Here is a 13,518-nt window from a genome sequence, read left to right as displayed (position 1 = left end):
GATGTCAGGATAACACTTTATCAGTTTTTTGCAGCTCCTAAAACTAACCATGCTTCTTACACACACTGCTAATTTTGGTTTTATACAAAGTATTTTTATGTAATTAATATTTTAAAACAAAATCTAGGCCAGTAAACTCTCCCTCAAAAACATTTACCTGTCATTTAAAACTGTGCAAGACCCTATTTATATTTTAGATCGACAATGATGTACAGATTCCTTTGACAAAATTTCTTTATTAAAATATTGTCTAGTACATTAGTGAACACATAAAATCAAAGAAACTCTTAAGAAATAACCGTGCCCTTTTACTGCTTTCAATTTTGCTTTTTGGCAAAAAGTTTGGACACACCTGCCTTCCCATTTGTAATGCACTTCTTCAGGACACCAGTCACATCTAGAAACTTAATTTGTATCACTAAAATACACACTAGCTTCAGCAAGTCAGGATTTTTTTAGGATGCACCAATACAAATATTTGGGCCGATATCAATATCCAGTTTTTAATATTTAGAGATTTTATGGCTGATAACTGATATTTACGAATATTACAAATATTTCACAGCCATTTTGACACATTTGGGGGAAAACCCAATCAGAAACAGATAAAAACTAAATATTGGTTATTCATACTGGCCCAGTTTTATTTATCGGACCAATACCAATGTTGGTGCCGATATAGTGTGCATCCCTGCATATTTTCAAATGTATTGATATTTATTGAAACGCATTTACTGAACGAACAATTGAGAAAAACTGTAAAATATAACAACATGGACACTTTTAGAAGGTTTTAAGCATTATTAGATGGAACTTATTGTGACAACAATAAATCAAAGTCTTATGTTAAGAAAATGATCATTTGTGATAATAAATGCATTTTGGTAATCATAAATATCTTAGCACATTTGAAATAAGACAAAAATAATATGCAAGTAATTTTTCAGAAAGATATCAGACATTGGTTGGTTGCTTGGTTTCAGTACATAATTCCTCAATATTGATAAAAAATCCTGAACAATGCAGATTATCTCTTTTTAAAAAAAATTTACATTAGCTGGATAACAAGTTTACTAACCCTGGTTTTAACTCTGAATTAAAACATCGCAACATCAAAAACATATGTGTTCATAACTAGTTTATGTGGATATTGAATGAAACAGTAATAAGATATAGAACTGGGAAAACATTACAACCAAGTAAGTATTAAATTTTTCAATTTAAAAGTGGTTAGAGAAGGATTAAAGGTTCTGAAATGGATTTAAGTGGACAATTTGTTAAATTTACATGACTACTGTGAGAAAATAGCAACTAGAGAAAAGCAGACGTCAAAATGACCATCCTGCATTCAGTCTGGGTCTTATCAGATTTATTATACTGACGCTTGCTCATTGGCCCAAAGGTTTGTGACGAAATGAGTAATTTTCTGGTAACCATGGTGATGCCAGTGCAGTGAGGAGGACTGGATGGGCTTTAATCCCTCCATTAAAATGGATTAAAGACAGTGGAGCTGCACTGGGAGGAGATCTGAGTGTGTTTGTGTGTATATGAGCACATATGTGACCTGAGTTTACATGCCGGACTAAAATTCACACAGCCATCTGTCTTTCACTGCTAACAACACACACAAGCAGCTGCACAGTGGGAAGAAAATGATAGAGGTCACTGAGTTCATATTGGAACCTCAACAAGTCATAACTGGATAAAAAAAAAAGGCTTTTGGGTCAGAATAAATCTCAGAAGGAGAAACAGACAGGCAAGCACAAAGAAAATGAGTTTAGATTAGATTGAAAATATATATAGATATTAATTGTGCAGATTGTAAAATCTGGAGTATTCAGTCTTTGCAACTACGTCACTTAACCATTAAAGGCGCCATGACGGACTTCGGAAATGAGGGACGGGAGTATTGAACAGAGCAACTGAAATTGTTTTTGCCAGGTTATTTGTGGTTCCTACCTGTTCGAGTCGCGTTAATTTGTCTGTGAACTTATCTCACCTGGTTGGGGCTCATAGACGGCGGGACTTACAAAAGTTGGAAACAGCTAGCTTAGAACCCGACCCGTACCTCCTGATGTGTTGATCAAATTACTGATTTTGCCTGAATTCACATTACATGATTTTTATCACTATGTCATAAACAGCATTTCCCCTTTACATCGCAGCAGCCTTAAAACTTAGAGAAGACGAGATGCTAACCAGTTTTTTCCATACGTGCTAGGCTACATGACGGTACGGCGTTGTCTCCATGGTTACGGTTAGACGCGTACCAGCTCCCTATACTTATAATCATACTTACTTGTAAAATACATGAACGTTAGTCTTCTTACCGTGTAAAAAGAGTAAGCATTAAATCCGCGATTAAACCGAGGGCTGCCAGGCTTTATGACTGACGGCTACTATCCATCGCCGCCGTATCTTTCCTCATCAAAGGTTCTACAATAAAATGACAAGTTTGGTTTGCATTGTTGTCTGTTTGTGCAGCCGACCGCGCAGCAACCTGTGACCATTTTAAAAGTGAAATAAGCTAACTAAAAGCGATATTAGGTTATAGATGTTGCGATGTTTCTTCTTTTACTTCTTTTGTGTTTTATTGGCGGATGGCAACCAACTTAAGGTGCATTTACCGCCACCTACCGGACTGGAGTGTGGCCATCAGTAATATTCAGAGGGAATTTAATAATACACACCTCAATGGCGTGTATGAGTGTAGGTTACAAATATATGTTTTTAGGAGCGCATTGGTTGTTTTGATGTCCGTCATGGCGGAGTTCTGGAGAGCGTGACGTCACGTGCAAGGGATTAATAATATTCTCACCTGGGAACGTCTTCGTCTGTCGTCAGGCTCCTGGGCAGCGGAGAGTATCTGGGCGTGGTCAGAGGGGCGGGGCTTACAGACTGGCTCCCACTCATGTACGGACTAACGTGGTTGTCCTGATGTGGGGAATATGCTGGTGGAAAACATAAGCAGCTTTTTAATCAAACAAAAATGTTTGAAGCATCATGATTTTGGAGCTTTAATGCAGTTTGCATTAAAAAAAGCAACCTATATTAGTTTAAAATTGTTAAAAATTAAAATATTTAAATAGAGTGATAGAAGCAAAAACACAAAATATTTTGGTCTAGTTTCAAATCCAAATATTTTTGTATGCTTAAAATAAGACAAAACTAATGTTCGAGTAACTTTTCAGAAAGATATAGGATCTTGTTTTAAGTAAATAATTCCTTGATTATTTTATAACATGGAAAAATTGTCTTAAGTGAAATAATCTGCCAATTGAACTATTACTTACTTAAACAGACCTCTATATCTTGTTGAATAGTTACTTATAAGTTAGTTTTGTCTTATTTCACATGGACTAAGATATTACTAAGAAATTACTAAGTACGATTTTGTGTTTTTGCAGGTAATGATCTTTAAAAAATACATCAGCATCAGTAGGAGTTCACTGCTGTATTAAGCTAATTAAATTCAAAATAATTTAATTTCTAAATATAATCACTGGATATTTTATTAGTATTATTATTAAATTCTTAATTATGCCTCACTCTTTGGTTCTGCTTCAGCTCCATTCCTCATGACCCAAGAGTATCTTTGTAAATTAACTTCATTTATTAAATCAGAAATCCTATAGATACACCAGCCTTTTAACAAACTCCCTCTTACTTTCCAGATTTTAACTTTTTTTTTTTTTTTTACAGCATGTCATCTTTTGACGTTTTCACCTTGAATGCTTTTGAGTTTATGATTCATGGATGAGTCACTCTGACGCCTGACTATTCAAAGCCCTAAAGACTTCATGTGTAGGAGCAAACCTTCGCTCCTTCCTTTCTTTTCTTGTTTAACTTCTGCTTTACCTGAAAAGTTTATGTATTATGATTCCTTAAATGATAGAATGATTTAGACAGAGTTTTAAAATGATTATACAACAAACGTCTTTATGAAATAGTGCAAAAATTAACATTCATTGTGGGTTTCTCTAGGCAACATCTAATCCAGAGAAACAGTCATAATTATTGAAGGATAATTGATCACTTTTATTATCAGAAAAGGCATAAATCACTTAAACTGGTTGGTTTTATGGCATACAACAACTTTAAAACATATTATGAGGCCATTCCAGAAGTTTAATGTTAGTGCTCCATGGATTTGGGTTTGGGTTTATTGTTCTGTTGAAACACAAACCAGAAATTCATTTCCTAAATCTGATTAATCCTTTGAGGGTTTTGGGAGAGTGGTGGATACTCCCAGTGGATAAATAACAAGAAAGTTACACCCTGGGCAGGTTGCCAGTCCATTACAGGACAACACAGAGCTACACACAACAAACAACCTAGGGGGAATCTAGACAGCGTGTTTTTGAACGGCAGGAGGCTGGATGACCCAGAAACCACACCAAGAACATGCAAACCCATTATGCTTTTGCTGTAAGGCAACTGTACTAAAAAGTGTGCCACAGTGTGGCAAAGGTTTCAACTAGAGCTGCACAGTTCACTGAACCACAATAGTTTTTGGAGAAATAGCATATACTGCAATTACAAATGGCTGCTTGGAAATTGTCAAGTGTTATGCCTTGGATATCAATCTGTTATGTTTATCCATGGGACATTTTGCCTGTTCGAAGAACTATTTTAGTGGATGAGATGCTAATGCTAACCAAACTTTAGCATCTAAAACACCAGTTTAACTTTTCACAATAAAGCTAAATTTTTTCAGACTGAAATTTGCAGCAGCCACCAAATGCTAAGCCAAATGCTTCTGAGAAAAGCTACAAGGATGTTTGACGCAACCAAGGTGAGGCTTTCAAACCCAAACTTCTTCCACCAACCGTCCAACAAGGTGGTAGAAGCATCATGATGAGGTTCTGTTTAGCTCTGAATGTAGTGGGCAGAGCTTTGTCCTCCAACAGGACATTAATCTCAAAGTCACCTAAAAATTGGTAAGAAAAGGTAAAACAGGCTAAAACTGAACTTCTGGAATAACCCTGAATCACATGTTCCTGAACTCTAGGAAGTCTAGTTTCTCTGCAACACTCTAAAAGACATGTGAGAAAGTATTAGAGAGGATTACATTTATTACTTTGTACACAATATGTAGTTCACAATAAATTACAACAAGTGGCTCTTGTTGCAGTTTATTGGCTATTAATAACAGACTATAAACTAAAGAACAAACTATTTTTTATAAAGTAACCTATTGTGCTTTCTTGATCAGGTTAGCACATGTCTATGGGCCAAACAAAACATTTCATTACATTTTGTACACAAAATAATTCTTAGATAAGGACATCTTCATCTGCTCAGTTCTTGAGTTGCTAGGTAACGGGCTGGTCTACGGTGGGGTTGCTAGGTAACGGGCCAGACTTTACTGGGGTCACTAGGTGAGGTGCAGTGCCTACTAAATTGTGACGTTGCATCATGAAGGTTTTTGAAACAGGTAATTTTCCAGGCACAAGAAAACCCCCCATCAACTTAATGCCAAAAACAGACCAGATGGTTTTTTAATGTTTTTAGAAGCAGCAGAAACTCGAATGGAAGTATAAAAATATTACAAATGTGAATTTTGCATCATATGTCCCCTTCAAATACAGAGCCAATTAAACATGCATGTTTTTTTAGTATTTTTATGGAATAATTTTATTGCATGTCCACAACAGAATGACCCCAAGAGTACCAGTAACATTTCTTTTTATCTATTTTCTTGTCGTTACACTAAAAACAATAGGTTTTTAACATCACTTTTAAAAAATATCCCTCTTCCTTCTGCAAAAATGCACTATTTTCTTTATTTTAAAACCTAAAAAATAGAAAAAAATTCAAGTACTTTAAAAATGACAAGTTTCCTTCAATAGATATTTAGGGATAAATTATTGGTTGACTACTCATTAGCTTGCAGAGCAAACGTGAGGTTTGTACTCACAGTTGGTGACATCGGGTGGAGGGAAGTTGTCATTAATGAAAAGGGAGCTGTGTTTGGCGACACGGAGGTACACGACGTCCGGAGTGGACTTCAGTGCCGCAACTGCATCTTCATGAGTCACTTCCTCCAAGCAAGAAGCATTTACCTTCATAAAAAAGAAGGAAAAACTACAACTAAACATCAGGAACACCACAGAAATGAAGCTATAAAATGTTTATGCCGGTGTAAAGCAGTGAACTTGTGTCTGAATCTGGAACCTAAACGAGAAAACACAATAGAAAGAATAAAAAACGCTTCTTACAGCGACAAGTTTATCCCCTATTTGTAGCCGCCCGTCTTTGTGTGCAGCCCCTCCTTCGATGATTTTGGTCACATAGATGCTGTTGTCACCAGGAACGTGCTGGTTTCCAACACCGCCTGCTATGCTGAACCCTAAACCTGAGAGAAAACATCAATATTTAAAGGTCATGATAGTTGTACCAAAATACAACTAAATGTTTCTTATCATTAAAAAGTTCATTAAAGACATTTTAATAAATGTCTTTAATGAATGTATGTATTTTAGCTAGACTTTTAGCTAATACTGGAAACATAAACATTTGAAGTATTATTGCCTTATAGTGTTTCACAAGCTGTTTTAACTAATAATTAGCTGTTTGCTTTCTGAGCTGACTTATTTTACTTTTCTTTTTGGTTGAAAAATACTCAAATAATTTGTACGACTAATGTTGCATTTTTATTTTAAGAAACTACTGATATTTTTAGAGAAAGCTATGAGTGAGAGCAAAAAAGAATAATATGATGGATTTATTTCTTATTTTACACTTATATCTGGTCATTATTATTAAATCAGATACTATATTTTTAAAACATGTCAAACTCAAGGCCTGTGGGTTACTTCAATTACTTGTGAAGTATTATGATAGGTTTAATTATGTGACTTGTCGTGTATTTCCAGGCACAATCAAGTAACTATGTAACCATGAGCTTTAAAAATGCTGAATATTTCTATATAAAATATGACAAAGAAATTTCACAACCCTCCCGACCCCATTAGGGGACAAGGGTGAACAGAAAATGGATGGATGAAAGAAATTTCACTTTGTAATTAAGCGCCTTGAAATTGGACCTCCGTTTCTTTAAAAACTCCTGCTTTTTCTGAAACTCCGCCTTCAGGAAGTTATCACAACATGGCTCCTCTATTAACCCTTTAACACGTTTTCACCAGAATAACGAGCTCAACAGATGTGCCGTTTCACTAGGTGTTTGCTAATTCCACTGGCTAGTCTGAAGGAACTGACTGAGGGAGGAGCTTCATCCTCGAGGGTGGAGCTAAGTCCACCCAGGCGTTTTGCACAGCTGAATGGTTGCCATGGAGACTAAAGGATTTCTCAAACATGCATGAAAGAGTCAAGCCAACACTCCTGGTATGTTTTTGATGAGGGAATAAAGTTGATTTTAACACAATTTCTTAAAGTCAATTTTCTAGTGAATGTGAAAAGATGTTTAATATTATTTAATTTTCAGAAGTAACGCAAAGACAGCTTTTTATTTTAACCGTTTTTTTTAATGGGTAACTTTATAAATGCTTTCTGCCATAACATTTGAGGACATTCATAATCTGGATTTGGCCCAAAATTAAAATGAGTTTGACGCTGCTGCTTTAAAACTAAGACAATAAGGTTAGTTTACTCCAGTGTTCGATGTGTTCCTAGCATTAGCTCACCTTTTGGCCCTTTGACCAGCTTAATGTCCATGATCCTCTCAGCGAGGCTCCTCCGTCGTCGTATGCAGAGCCGGACCAGTCCTCCCGCCTCCTTCAGCGCCTCCACCGCCCCGCTGTGAGTCACCTCCCTCACGTCTGTGTCATTCACCCGGACTATGCAGTCATTCACCCTGCACAGCAACATTTATTTATTTTTTTGTTTACGTTTTTATCACCACTGACAAATTTTTCTTTTATTACACGGGCAAGATCTCACAGCAAAATATTTAAATACACAAATTAAAGGAAGAATTTTTAGTCCAGGAGTTAATGTTTCCTTGGGGAATAAATTAGATGTGACACATTGGGCTGAGACACATCTAATTTTCTAAAAGTTAACTTTCTGTTAGCTACTTTTCAAAATTTCATACCACATTTAAATACAGTACATCAGGTACTTTATTTAAAATTTTGCCCTGATGCATTTTAACTCATGATGGTAAATACATTTAATTTAGCAAGAATGACTCTACCTGAGTCGTCCATTTTGGGCTGCAGCTCCTCCGGGGATGATTTTGGTGATAAAGATTGATGGGTCTTCTCCAATGTGGGGGTTATCTGTGCCACCAGCAATACTGAAGCCCAGTCCTGAGTTACCCTGCTCATAAAAACAGAAACCGAGGCCATGTTGGTGGTAAAAATATTTATGTGCACAATTTTTGCATCCACAATAGTTTCAAATTTCTTAAAGTTTAAAAGTTTGGTTCTAATTTGGCAAAATCTTAGTTTGAAAGCAACAAGTGGGATGTTTGTAAAGCAGCAAACTGCAGAACAAGAGCAGCAAAAATAGAATGTTTAAGTCCAAGTTTCAAACTAAAACTACAAGTGAATAAACATTAGACATATTCAACACATAGAAGGAAAGAAAAAAAAACATGTTGATTTTCTGTTAAAAACAAAAGCAATTCAGTCATTTTTTTTCAACAATTTGTAAAAAGAAACCACAATATCATAAAACAAGACCATGCAGGAACAAACACATGCTACGTTTGCATATGCTGAATATTCAAGTTTCACTCAGAAATACTGTCTTCTCTACAGTGAATACACAGGTTCTTCTGAGGAGAAGAAGAAAATAAATAAATGTCAGAGTAAAGTGATTAGAAAATGAGAGGTTTGTGTTTTTTTGTACATGAAATATGTTCCACTCTGTAGAAATAGCAGGCCTTTCTTTGCTGCTGTTCTCTGAAATAAGCTTTGTTGTTGTTTTTGTTATTTTCTTCCTGATCTGACTTGTTGTTTTCTTCATCTGCTCAGTGTTTGGCCTCACAATCTGGCTGGAACTATTTTTGTTACAAAAGTAACACGATCACAGAAACATGATAAAATGTTTTGTAGTGACTTTAAAGCAGATTCAGCCAAGCAGACAGAACCAGGTCACAGGAGAACGGAGCGATGGAGAGAGACAGAAAGACGGCCTTGGGGAAGAGATAAAGGGAATACAATCAGGGAAGAGGGATCGCTGAGGCCTGTGAAAGGAAAGTGGGTGATGATGAACAAGAAAAGGAGAGGGCAGCAGAGAAGGTTTAGAAATGGATAAAAACGCTTAGACTGAAAGACAGAAGAGAGAAATAATAACTTGAAGGTAAAGGAGGAACGATTTGAAGGAAGGAAGTTCTATATTTGAATGACATAAACAACCATGAAATGTTTGACAGAATAGCTAAAATAGGCTGCAAAAATATTCATATTCCTTCAACTAATTTCCCTTTCTGCATGTTCCTATGGAAACCTATTTTCGCCATAAAAGAAAGAATAAAAGTCCAACAGAAAGTTTCAGTCAAAATTGTGAGATTTAAAGTCACAAATATGAGCTAGAAAGTCACAATTACAACTTTGAAAATTGAAATTATGGCTATGAATTAAAACTTCATGTTTAAAAAAACCTCACATGAACACCTTACAAAATTACAGTGTATATATTCAAAAACTGGCTTCTGTTTTGTCATTTATAACATTTTAGTTTACAAATGTCTGTTAGTTTGTAGTTTGTTTTGTTTTTCAGTTGTAGTGACATTTGAATAATTACTAAACTGGCTTTTCACAGATTGATAATCTGTTAAATCATACTTTATTACAGGAATGTGTCCTGGGTCTGCAGGTGGAAATTAGCATTTTTTGCTGTAATATACCATGCGTCTCTCCTTTAGAAGGTTAATGGTATGTTGTACATTGTTTCAGTGTAAATAAATAAACAGTATAAACAGAAAAACAATGGCAAATCCTAGTCCTGGGAATTCTGAATCGACCTGAAATGCTCAAGAAATTGATTTCAGTTTATTTAATTTAAACAGAATCTCTAGACCGGTTTCTGAATTAAAAATGTTTTCTGAATCGAATCAGACACTGAACTATTCACATCTCTAATAAACAGAATGTAAACAACTCAATATAACCTACCAAAATCATATTTTGATACACATAAATTTGTGCGATATTTTTATTTTTGCTAAACCAAAAAGTCTAAAAGAAGCCCAACCCAGAACAGATACTCTGTGTAAAACAATTTCACACATTGACGTTTTTATTTTACTCTTTCCCCGTGCGCCGTCGTGGATTTAAATCCAGTGTAATGTCTGCGGCTGTGTTCGCGTGTTTGTCCGTAGTGACTTTAAAGCAGATTCAGCCAAGCAGACAGAACCAGGTCACAGGAGAACGGAGCGATGGAGAGAGACAGAAAGACGGCCTTGGGCAAGAGATAAAGGGAATACAATCAGGGAAGAGGGATCGCTGAGGCCTGTGAAAGGAAAGTGGGTGATGATGAACAAGAAAAGGAGAGGGCAGCAGAGAAGGTTTAGAAATGGATAAAAACGCTTAGACTGAAAGACAGAAGAGAGAAATAATAACTTGAAGGTAAAGGAGGAACGATTTGAAGGAAGGAAGTTCTATATTTGAAAAAGAAAGAATAAAAGTCCAACAGAAAGTTTCAGTCAAAATTGTGAGATTTAAAGTCACAAATATGAGCTAGAAAGTCACAATTACAACTTTGAAAATTGAAATTATGGCTATGAATTTTATAATTATGACTTTGAAAGTTAAAATTGACTGAATCTCCTAATTATGACTGATTATGACATTCAATGGCATAATTATGACGTTGAATGTCAAAATTATAACTTTATAGCTCATAATCATGACTTTGAAAGTTAAAATTATGACTTTGAATCTCATAACTATGACTGTAAAAGTCAAATTTTGACTTCCTGTTGGGTTTCTTATTTTTTTATTTCAGGGCACAAATGGGCTTCCATACATTTTTAACCATCACTGTATTAAAAAAATAGATAAATACAAAATGAGCACAGTGTTAGTTTTTCTCCATAAACAGAATGGTTGTGGACCAAAAATAAAAATTTTGGTCGCATCAAGAACTTTAAAAATGTAAATGGTTTTTCTATTTATTTTCAACAGCAGCTTTTTTCCCCCCACTCTTCAATAAAGACGAAACTTTTGGAGAATTTCTCTGTCAACAAAAGTTTCTCTGCAAGTACTCCAAAGTTACCATAACTCTTTTGGCTACCTCTCTAATTAATTTTCTCCTTTATGTTCTTTTTTTAGCTCTTTTTATATCAACTTTTCAGATTGGTATAATTTTCTTTTCATTTTACACAGACGTATGTGGTTGCAATGCAACAAAATGGAACGAGAATACTTTTTGAAGACTGTATATCACCATGTCAGACACAAACTGCTCTTCATTACAAAATTAACGACAACAATATTTGCAAAAATTAAAAAAATGTTGGTTTTTTTTTATTTCTTTTTGGTGTGTTTTCATGGAAAATAGAAATGAAGGTAACATTATTTTACCCTCTCCAGTGTGATTTCCTCGTACTCATAGTCTGCTTCTGTTCCATTGACCTGTGAGACAAAAAGCAACACTGATAAAAACCTGCATTATTAAAATAATACATTACTACTTTATTAAGAAATTCAAAGACAGTTCTGTCTGAAATTAAAATGTACCATAACTGTGATTTCCAACAACTTGTTAATTTAAGCATATTAAAATTAAACGCATTTTATTTTTGTTTCAGAAAACTTAGCTGTGAAAGTTTTTAAGCAAAATGTGAAAAGTTTAAAGAGATATTCATAATAAATCCAAGCAGAATATATAACAGAAGAAGCATTTCCACTTTGTTGTTTTTTTAATAAAAGTTTTATGTTTTCTAGAGAAACTTTAAAGTAAGGGTGGCAGATATTGGTATATTAATTGTGATAATAAAAGTGAGTAAAGTATCTATAACTGCAGCCAAATTCCCATAAACACAAATACTGCTCTTAAAGAAACATGCACACTTTAAAACAGGATTTTTCAGGACATCAATAACTAAAATAGTTGGATTCTTACCAGTAAACTCCTAACAGTAAATATATTTAACTGCATTTTTGAATGCTTTGATATTTATTGATATTTAAATTGTAATTTATTATTGTCATGATTAATCAAAATTTTCGATCAAGATAAGAGCTTTTTCACAATAACGATATGATAGAAGCTTCTGGCACAATAAGCAATAAATCAATAAATCACATGACCAATTAAAATGAACTCAATGATTTCCATTTGCATGTTTTATTGTTTTTCTATTTTAACCAAAAATTGGACAACAAAAACATGTTTTGGTCTCAACTGACTCCTTTTTTAAGGGACAATTTTGCTTACAGAGACTTCATAATTAATTTTATTTGTTGTTTCACTTGTTTTGTTTATTTATTTTGGATATTTAGAATGTCTTCCAGATCCAGAGCTAAATGTTCATCAGAATTTAAAGTTTATCAATCTTTGAGAATGTGTTCTTGGATTATTTTTCCATTGCTATTATATCAAATGAAAATGGTCTCAAAACCATAATATTATCGTTTATTGCGATAACGTTTGGGGCAATTTGTCGTTCAGATAAATTGATACCTTTACAGGCCCATTTTTTAGTTATTCAGTAAAGATACATTTTAAACCAGAAACAAACATCTCTGACTTTGCTGTTGTATAGTTTTTTCTGTTTTGTTTTTGTTTTGAATCTTTTTTAAACCTACTGAACCCTTTCTGAGACAAAAAACTAACTTTTAGGAGAAATATAATGCAAGATCTTGATGTCTCCTTTACTGTGTCTTTCAGCATTACTTCTAGTGTTAAAAAAAAGTGACATTTTGTGCAATTTAGCAAAAACAAAGCCATCAGTGAATTGAACTAGGGTAATAAACTAAAACGAAACATTTACATTGACCTAAAAGAAACCAGAGTATTAACTTGATCAGATTATTTGTACACTCACACAGGTCACACATTAAAGATTATGAAAGTGAATTTAGATAATATTTATGAATGACGTATAAATCCTGAAGAATGAAATCCCTAAAGCGTCTCTGACGTCACGTTTAAAAGGGTCCCTTAGAAACGTTGACTCTGAAAAATGTTGACATCTTTCAGTCCTGCAGAGATACGAGGCTGTAGATTTCTGAAGCGAATGAGAAGCAAACACAGATCTGTTTGTTCAGACTTGCTCTACGTTTGGTACTGAATGTCTTTTTCAGATGCATGCAGTGGAGCAAACAGGCCAGTTGACCACACATGCAGTGGTCAACTGGCGTCCCAGGGGCCAATGTAATCCGCCTGGCTGTAATCTGTGTCTTTGTGCAGTCAGATTACTTTAGATTTGATATTTTTGCTGTTTTAAAACCGCCATGTGTTGTGCGCCTGTACACCATTTTGACTGAGCGTTGCAACTTAGTGACTTAATAATTTAAAAAGTGGCATTACAGAGTTAATTCTTGTACAAATACTCCTTTAATTTAGCTTTTGCTAAACAGGGTTTTATTTTAACAGTATTAT

At 34.7% G+C, this 13,518-nt stretch overlaps 1 protein-coding gene across 10 annotated transcripts in view; it reads right to left on the bottom strand.

Annotated features, from left to right (window-relative positions):
- Positions 1-13,518, bottom strand: part of LOC122839051 (discs large homolog 1-like protein) — a 137,177-nt gene that overhangs the window by 43,031 nt on the left and 80,628 nt on the right. For 9 of the 10 annotated variants that reach the window (XM_044130285.1, XM_044130288.1, XM_044130289.1 and 6 more), the window contains 6 exons: positions 11,496-11,546; positions 8,159-8,283; positions 7,647-7,816; positions 6,222-6,358; positions 5,921-6,065; positions 2,819-2,951 (listed from right to left, as the gene is read on the bottom strand). In XM_044130285.1, the coding sequence (XP_043986220.1) occupies positions 2,819-2,951; positions 5,921-6,065; positions 6,222-6,358; positions 7,647-7,816; positions 8,159-8,283; positions 11,496-11,546 (761 nt within the window). Of the gene's footprint in view, positions 1-2,330; positions 2,419-2,818; positions 2,952-5,920; positions 6,066-6,221; positions 6,359-7,646; positions 7,817-8,158; positions 8,284-11,495; positions 11,547-13,518 lie in introns of those variants that run through there. The other variant, XM_044130295.1, reaches the window with a different exon arrangement.

This window comes from Gambusia affinis, linkage group LG10 (genome assembly GCF_019740435.1).
Source record: "Gambusia affinis linkage group LG10, SWU_Gaff_1.0, whole genome shotgun sequence".
NCBI classification, from domain to species: domain Eukaryota; kingdom Metazoa; phylum Chordata; class Actinopteri; order Cyprinodontiformes; family Poeciliidae; genus Gambusia; species Gambusia affinis.
This window is presented reverse-complemented; position numbering and strand designations above follow the sequence as displayed.